The sequence below is a fragment of the Macrobrachium rosenbergii genome, chromosome 12 (genome assembly GCF_040412425.1).
Source record: "Macrobrachium rosenbergii isolate ZJJX-2024 chromosome 12, ASM4041242v1, whole genome shotgun sequence".
Classification (NCBI taxonomy): domain Eukaryota; kingdom Metazoa; phylum Arthropoda; class Malacostraca; order Decapoda; family Palaemonidae; genus Macrobrachium; species Macrobrachium rosenbergii.
This window is the reverse complement of record NC_089752.1, coordinates 22,085,501-22,095,469: the sequence shown is the minus strand read 5'-3', so window position 1 is coordinate 22,095,469 and position 9,969 is coordinate 22,085,501. Positions and strand designations below refer to the sequence as shown.

Below are 9,969 nucleotides of genomic sequence, written 5' to 3'. Positions count from 1 at the left end.
TAGATTCGGAAGGAAATCTCAGTCAACTGCGAGGTGTGGATATTTTAAAGAGCTTCTTCTATCTTGAAACAAACTACCTCTTCATTTCCAAAACCTCGAAAAAATACTTGAAAATTGTCAGTCCTAAAAATGTGAGGACATCTGCACTACGCAATACTAAATATTTATTGGAGCATATAAAAAAAATATATATATGCAAAATGAAAAAGTCACGATAAATGCCTGAAAGAAAAAGGAGTCTTTTGTGTGTATCGCGCAAAACTGAAGTCGAAAGTCCGGCATGGCATAATAATGTAAAAACAGCTTTCCACATAAAAGAAAAAGAAATTTTTGAAACGTTGGTCCTACATTTGGCAAAAAAATTTCGTTTGGTGGCCTTCTCAGTTATTGCGGTAACTTCCTTAATAACGGGCTCGTGAGGAACATGGTTATGAGTGCATTACTTCCTTAATGCGTTCCGGTTCTGCGTTACTAATCCCCATCATACACAAACGCACACACATATATATATATATGTATATATATATATATATATATATATATATGTATATATATATATATATATATATATATATATACATATATGATGTCCGATTTTCGCAGTACATAGGTATTATAAACTTTGATTATTATTTGTTCTCTCTCTCTCTCTCTCTCTCTCTCTCTCTCTCTCTGTGTGTGTGTGCGTGTGTGTGTGTGCCAGCTGAGCGTTTTCTTACGAGTGTTCAAGTTACTTCGATAAAATTCTGAATATGATTTGTACTGCTAATGGATACAATTATGTAACTTTTTGTGTAATTTCTTTCGGAAGTTGTGTCTGGGATTTTCAAAATTAAGCTGAAAGTATAACGATAAAACAGAAGGTTGATATTCAGAAACCATCAAGCCAAGGAAGGCATTTAATTACATCAAATCTTGACATATATTGAATATTTATGAATTTGACAGCAACCGCACTGTCGAGAGTGCTTTCCACCTCTTATTTACTAGAAGAACATGTAAAAAATTTGGGCGCAATCGAGTTTTCTGTATGCGTATAATGCTGTATGAGCCGCGGCCCATGAAACATTCAGCCACGGCCCGGTGGTGGCCTGTCCTATAGTGTTGCCAAACGCACGATCATAGCTAACTTTAACCTTGAATAAAATAAAAACTACTGAGGATAGAGGGCTGAAATCTGGTATGTTTAATGATTGAAGGGTGGATGATCAACATTCCAATTTGCAGCCCTCTAGCCTCAGTAGTTTTTAAGGTCTGAGGGCGGACAGAAAAAGTGCGGACGGACAGACAGAGCCATCTCAATAGCTTCCTTTTACAGAAAACTAAAAATAACTGAGATGTGAAAAGAATATTTAATTTTACTATTAACAATGGAAAAGGCAATGCGAACATCCCAAGGCCGCAGGAGACTTCGACAGTATTCATGTTTAATTGCAAACGTACTGACAGAATGTCTAAGAGTGGCCACGTTCAAGCCTAGCTCGCGAGAACTATGGGAAAGGAGAAAGGATTATATGTTTGTTGGGTCTCCGAAGCTATGCTGACACGAGCCAAACTGCAGGAAGCAAAGGGTTTATTTTGGGTGGACGAGGTCTATACACCAGAGAGCACTCGGAGTTTGTGTAAATTCATAATCTGTTTGGATGAAGGTGAAAGGTTAACTCTGTCTGAGAGAGAGAGAGAGAGAGAGAGAGAGAGAGAGAGAGAGAGAACAATAATCAAAATTAAAAGAAATTAAAAGAACCATCTGGGGTTAAATATAAATTATGGAGGAAACTCGGCTCCTGAAGTGTCGGTGGACAAGTATATTGGCCTAAGAAGATGAGGCAAAGCACGATCAAAATAGAAATCATGGATAAAATTAATAGACAATCTGAAAACAAACGCTAAGCAACATTATTTAAACAAATAAAAAACAAAAGCATTGTTAATAACAATAAAAAAAATAATACCTTTCCTCTTGAAACCAACAACCTTCGGAATTTCAACCTACCATCCTAGGACGACATACCAGTGACAGCGATTCGGGTAAAAGTATTTAAACAAATGTAGTCAAAAGGAACATAAACAGCGCATTACTCATTCCATGCTCAAGAGATGGCCAAGGATCCTGGAAGACAAGAGACGGAGCTGGAATGTAACTGGAATTATTTGCGAAGATTGCAAAGTTAGGCCATTTACGGAAAAAGAACAATGATCAGTAGAGAGAGAGAGAGAGAGAGAGAGAGAGAGAGAGATCGAACAGGAATGTAACTGGAATGATTTTAGAAGATTGTAAATTTAATCCATGGAAAAGAACAGGCTTTAGAGGAAAAAGAACAGGCTTTAGAGAGAGAGAGAGAGAGAGAGAGAGAGAGAGAGAGAGATCGAACAGGAATGTAACTGGAATGATTTAGAAGATTGTAAATTTAATCCATATACGGAAAAAGAACAGGCTTTTAGAGAGAGAGAGAGAGAGAGAGAGAGAGAGAGAGAGAGAATAGGAATGTAGCTGGAATGATTTATGAAGATTGCAAATTTAAGACATTTACGGAAAAGGAACAGTAACAGGTATAGACGTTTAACAGAGAGAGAGAGAGAGAGAGAGAGAGAGAAGAGAGAGAGAGCAAACAGGAATGTAACTGGAATGATTTATGAAGATTGCAAATTTAAGCCCTGTTCGGAAAAAGAACAGTGATACATACAGGCGTTTAACACACACACGCACACACACAGAATGGAAGCATACGAATACACGGAACTGAACTGAAACTACATGAAATATTATTATTATTTTTATTTAAGGTATTTTCGGTAAAAAGTATGAAAATCTTGTGGCCATGGCAATGTTTGAAGAAGAAACTTACCGACTGATAGCAAGAGATCTCATGACTGAACTTCAAAACAAGAAAAGAAAACTTTTTAAAGGACGCCAAGAAAAAGAAAAACAGGTATGAAAAGCTAAAATTTAACGGGGAACACAGAAGATAAATTAAAAACTACGAAATTAAAATCGAAAATCACGGGTTAATCATACAACAGACACCAGCTACTCTACAGAGATGTGAAAGATAAACCATACATTAAAAAACAAGGAGAACAATACGAGGTTATTAATACCACTTCACTGATGACGAAATGAAATCAAATGCTGGATTCATATGAAAGACTCGCTGGGAAAATGTTAGAGATCAGGAGGATTACAATTAACAATCCCGGAAAAAAATAATTAACGAATACTAAACACCATCGGAATTCCTTTGGAAACAACACTTCAGAGGATCCTCAGAACCATTAAACAAGTGTAAAGCGCGTCTGACAAGAGGCAGCTTCCCTACAGACCTGTAGAGAGCTATAATTCCCTCCAGCTTCAGAAATGGGGAAAAAGGCTACAACAGGAAACGTGACAATTGTATTGGGAGCGCTTCGTCCAGCATGCAAAGGAAGATGAATGGAATGGTTGTAATGGAGACCCATAAAGGTGATTACAGAGGCGAGGGCTAAGGGAGACGGTTACGTCCGTTTGGCCAAATAAGAATTTCCATTAGCCGCGACTTATCCAAGCAAGCGTGAAAGGGACTCGATGGAAAATATGCCAAGAAAAGAGTGGCAATCGTAGAGATGAATGAGTATTATATATACATAAGTGAAAATCATGAGAGAATTGTGTGATAAACATCGCAATAATATTATATCATGTTAGAACTGTTGAGATGATATATATATATATATATATATATATATATATATATATATATATATATATATGTATATATATACTGTATATATATATATATATATATATATGTATATGTATATGTATATGTATATGTATATATATATATATATATATATATATATATATATATATATATATATACATATATATATATATATATATATATTACTCTTTCCTCAAGGTGTTGTACATTTCAATAGTTTCTAACTATATATACAATATTATTGTAATGGCTTTCATACAGTATATGCTTTCACAGTATATATTTTGTTTACAAACGTCATTCTGATAAAATAATTATCTAAATTAACTGAGGATTACGGGTTGAGAGTGAAGTAAGCACTTGACAGTATAATGAACTAAAGAATATGGAAGCAAAAAAGTGAGAAAACATAGGCTAATGATGCTACTAAGACCATCAGCGAGGAGGAAAAGCATAAAACAAATAACATATAAGAATCGGAAGAATGTACGGAAGACTGACAGATATTCGGCCGAACATAAACGTAGACAGATGACAAGTGAAATATGACCGTTCTGGATGAGGGGGAGCATAAATGGGGGAAAGTCGTAGAAATAAGAATACAAGAGACATGGGACATATATATATATATCTTCACATAAGAAGTCGAGGAGAGTAAAAATGGGGGTTGTGTAAAGAGGGTCTGTCCGACCAATCCTTTTCTGAAGAAATGATATGAGTACTGAATGTCCAGGAAAGGAGAATAGTTTCGACGATATTATCTGCACCGAAAGATATGAGGAAGAGAGAGAGAGAGAGAGAGAGAGAGAGAGAGAGAGAGAGAGAGAGAGAGAGAGAGAGAGAGAGAGAGATGTATGGTGGAACTAATAAATGAATTATGGCATATAATATAACCTGCAGCGGGACTTGTAAAGATTGTTTAGATGAAATGCGAGTAACAATTTGCTTGAGTTAACCCTAAGAAACAAAGGGATACGAACAGCATGATAACTCTAGTATATGTTAAGAAACCATATGAAATGTGAATTATGTTGTACTGCATTTATTTTACTATTACTATTGTGTATAGGACTGTTTTATATATAAAACATAAATATTATATATATATATATATATATATATATATATATATATATATATATATTATATATATATATATATATATATATATATATAATCCACTCCAGCATAAAGAAGGAAGCCGTGAGTGTGTGTGTGGGTGTGTCTGTGTGTGGACGCAAAGGGGCAAAAAAAGCTATAATTATGTTGCTTGATTATATAACATTAGCATTGATCTTCCGCCCCAGGGGAAGATTGCGTGTCGTTCGTGTGACGATTGTCCAAAGTCTCTCTCTCTCTCTCTCTCTCTCTTCCCAAGAACGCCGATATGTAATCATCATCTATACCATTCTTATTTGCTGGTTTAATCAGAGTGCTTCCTTAATATTATATACTGTAGATAACATATTATTATGTTCCTAACATTTTGTTTTTGTATGGGCTAATTGATCTATCTCGGGCGGGAATATGATAACATTTTGCTATATTCCTTTTTTTTGTATTTAGGACCTTTTAGCATTCTAGGATGGGAATATCTGGTTTAACTCCATCTGCGAGCGATATGTACAAGAAAATATATAAATACGTATTAGCACGAATGGAAGCGAAAAAATAACGTTTTCGTTAGTAATTCAGATTTCTTTTGACTAACGATAACATATGATGATAACGCTGATTGTTATTATAATAATTATGGAACCGGCCTGGTAACCATCAAAGTGTATATACAATTTTCCACAACTAATTGTACGTATGTAATACCGGGAGAAATGACTAAAGAGAAATTCTACCTGAATGGATTAAGTGTAATAATAAAATGCAACTGATACATAAATTTTAAAAATACAATGAATAAACGGATTATATAATAAAAATAGGTAAATAAATAAGCAAATAAAGACAAACAGTTATAAAAGAATTTAACAGATAAAAAGACTCGAATAAATCCCCTATTTGCTCAAAAGTGTTTCACTTCAAAGCCATCCAAGAGATAAATTGGCTACAAAAAAAAAAAAAGGAAGAAACTACTACATTCACCCTTACACATTCAAAATCCAAGTATGAAAGCAAGTGTAAGAGGCTACCTAAGTGTCACTTTAACTCTATACACCTAATCAGAAGCCAGTAATTATTTATTTATCGAAAACTCTTTGGCGCTTCTTATTGTAAACACAAAATTTCAAGTTTATTCACACACATCATGAAGATTATTGTCGAACCACCAATACTGAAAGATCAACAGCAGTCCCAAATCCAATTTGGTAAATAAAATTTGCAAATTTCCTTTCTCATTTTACAATGCAATATCCGTTCATATCATTTGCAGCGTACTCTTCGACTTTCCGTACTCGATATTTCTGTCTACATTTTAGCGCAATTATGAACGAAAGTTTGCCCCTATGTAAATTACGTATATATTTATTCATATTAATTTTCAGATATAAAGACAAGTACATACACACACACACACACAAATTATTTATATTTCTGAGCGTAAATCTATAAAAATCTTATTATATTTGTAGAATATATACATCACCGCTTTACCTTCACAAATGACGGAAGGTTAATATATATATATATATATATATATATATATATATATATATATATATATATATATATATATATATATATATATATATATATATATATATATATATATATGTATACACATATACACACATATATATGATATATACATACATACACATGTGTATGTGAGTATTCATGGTTAATTGATCACCATGAAAATATTTTGTTAATGTGAAAGGGAAGAGGGAGACAGAGAATAATCGGTCATAAAACATTTATTATGAATATATATATATATATATATATATATATATATATATATATATATATATATATATATATATATACATGTAAAGGTGTAGTGAGGCGGTAGACTCATTGATTGGTCAAAGGAATTCGGTCTCCCTCTCTGCTAATTGGGAGTGGCATTGTAAACTGACCCTAGCGAGCGGAGTAACTAGAGACCATTCTCGGTGACGTCGCAGGAAGCCAATTAAATGATCTTCTTTGGTGAGCATAGATTGATGCACTTTATTGAAGCCTGTGTTTAAGTTACCGGAGCTTCATTTGCTTCTTGTGAGTGTTAATGAGTTAACAGTAAAATGCACTCGGAGGGTGAGGAGCTTTGCCGTTCATTTTTTGACAAATGGCTCCAATTTGGCTACGAATTCAACCGGAAGCACTGCTGGCAAGAGGGGGCAAGCATTCTTTCGAGTCCACGCACAACTGCAGCATATCATTTTAATTGGCTCCGATAATGCTCTTTTTTTTTCGCAATACAGAAGTGGTGTCGTTGTTTAAATATCTGGAATAAACTATACATTTTTCATTGTGAGAGAACTGATTCTGACTTACCATATCAACTTAATTATCCATCAAATGTACACATGAAACTAAATGAACAAACATTAATTGAATTAATAGAACGCAAATAACTGGGTAAACGCTCATTCATTCTTAACGTGAAAACCGCAAAATTGCAAACTGTAATAAATAACAGCACATGGCAGATACTAATATCTCAAGTCCTTGACATTTCCGTGAAATTGGTTGGGTAGTTAACAAAGCACAAACAATATGTCAGTCTATCATGCGACACCCTAAGCATAAAGACATATATCTATCTCGCATCTCCCTGACATACTTCGATTTACTATATTTTAGATATGAAAAATTAATCCAGCTTGCTATTCCTTGCAATATTGAATACATTTCTCATATTATGAGTTTCAGTTATTGAAATTTATAAGTCAAACGTACGTAACAGTTTGTACATGCAAAATGTTATACAATACAGTTTATAACCTGCTGTAATGCAACACAGGAAGTGAGAAACAAAATCTAACTTGAGACACTAAAATATGCTTATCATCTGACCATCTACAAAGAAAAAATAGAAAATAGTTAAGATTAAAAAGTTATGCGACGGTATGTGGTTAGTGTTTAAGTGCATTGATTTGAGAGTTCTGATAATTAAAGAATAAAACTGAAATGACTTTGGCTCATCTCCCCATACACCTTTGAAAGGTCTTTAAATACAAGCAATCTTACTTCTAGAACATTTCTATCACCATGCTATGCAAGTTAAAAAAAAATAACTATTATTACTTATTATTCCAATACGGCTTCGGTGCAAATATCTGTGCTGCATCATAAGGTTTTTATTTACAGTGATGTTTTTGCATCAAAGGCATTCATTTTTTTCCCACTTTCAGTTTATTCAACTGAGCATTTCAGAAATTCGAAAAGCAAACGGCGGTTAGAGCAAAACTACCTCAGGTAAAAGACCAATTTAAATTGCATTAACATGGACTGAATCTTTTCCTATTATTTTTCTTCAACAAGAATACTTCCAAAAAATGAAACTGCTATTACGATACGAACCATGAATAAAGTTTTGCTGAATTTATCAGCATTATTTTAAAGACATCTCGTCTTACTAACTTAACTTAATAGTGTTTGGAAGAACTTTTTTTTAACCAAGAAAAAAAAAGTTATACATTTTCGCTAGAATAAATTTTAACTTCACCTCTAAGCAAAGTCAACTACACGCAATACCTTCCTCCAAGGCGTTTAAATATGACGAAATGATTGGCTTTATGAAAACCTGCACAAAAGAGCGATTGTTGGCGCTCTCTCTCTCTCTCTCTCTCTCTCTCTCTCTCTCTCTCTCTCTCTCATGTGACCTCGCTTGATATCCCACTTCCACGAATCAAACAATCCAACGCCCGTGCCTGCTCGGAGGCTTGTCATTTCCTCAAATGGGTGTAATGTACATGAGGGCTTTAGCAATTGGACGAGGAGAGCTGCTGTGCCTATCCAGCTGGAAGTCATGCAAAGGGTATCGTGCAGCCGTCGAAGTGCATGACTGCGCGGCAACGTCTTAATAAGGGGGATTAAATTTCACCCCCCGTCCCCCCCCCCTCAAAATAGTAAGCAGCAAACTGATTCTTTTGGATAATGCAGTCTTTGGCGTCGTGTGATTCTTTACATGCAATGGAAAATTGAAAATAAACAGAAAAAATAATTTAAATAAACAGAAAAAATAATTCCAGTTACCAGCTTCTGAGTTCTTGTGACAAGGAATCTGAAAACTGTATAGGTCTTAATTTTGTATTCACTAGGTAGCCTACGGCTTACTCGCCAAAAAATAGTTTATTAAAAGCATATCTCTCGAAACGTAATATTTAAGATAACTTTCAAAATAAAAATAAAATGTTGTTGTAAATAATGATTTATTCCATGACTATAAATACTGTTGTTTCCGCTCGTCCCACAAATTTAATCTTTATCGAAGGTATCACTAGGAAACAGTTTCCTTTGACTGCATCAAAGAAACAATATGTCTGGCGATGCAGACATTCAGAATCCTATACATTCTATTACAGTAAAATGAGGCGGTAATACACTGAAACCTACAGAAAATGTCGACATATTGTCATAACTGCAAGAGTACGTAAAATTATTTCTTAATACGTACGTAAAATTATTTCTTAATAGCGTACGTAAAATTATTTCTTAATAGCGTACGTAAAATTATTTCTTAATAGCGTAAGTAAAATTATTTCTTAATACGTACGTAAAATTATTTCTTAATAGCGTACGTAAAATTATTTCTTAATCCAGTTTCGGCACATTGGAAATCATTATCATTTTAGCCTCAACGTTAACGGTATTTTTTTTCCATATACAATGGTAAGCCATATGCATCAAATTTATGTACACATGTATGAATCCAAAGAAGACTGTGAAAGGCTAAGAAGCCTTTTCAGTACAGAAAATCAAGCACGCATGAATGCCAACACGCACAAACACACACACACACACACACACATACACAAACACACACACGCGCATACACTCAAAGCACACAGGAACAAGCAGACACAAGTCTAAAATCTCTACATTTGTGTTATTATCAAGACACAAAAGAAGATAAAACTTCCTTAGAAATCTCTCTTCCTCAAAAGGAGAAGAAAAAGACGGAGAAGACGGGGAGGCAGAGGAAAGAAGATGGCGGCATACACACACACACACACACACACACACAAAAGGTGTCCGCATTCATACAAGGAAGTAAAAAGAAAAAGTAACTCTGTATTCAAGGGGAGCAAAGTTCGAAGCAAACTCTGTTCGACCCCCAAACTTCTCCTTCAGTCAGGGCCCCTCACAA

The 9,969-nt window shown here is 34.4% G+C and overlaps 1 protein-coding gene across 1 annotated transcript in view; it reads left to right on the top strand.

Annotated features, from left to right (window-relative positions):
• The first annotated feature begins 2,819 nt into the window (after positions 1 to 2,819).
• Positions 2,820 to 9,969, top strand: part of LOC136843973 (uncharacterized) — a 20,924-nt gene continuing 13,774 nt past the window's right edge. Inside the window, exon 1 of the mRNA XM_067112990.1 lies at positions 2,820 to 2,930. Coding sequence (XP_066969091.1) covers positions 2,820 to 2,930 — 111 coding nt within the window. The remainder of the gene's footprint in view (positions 2,931 to 9,969) is intronic.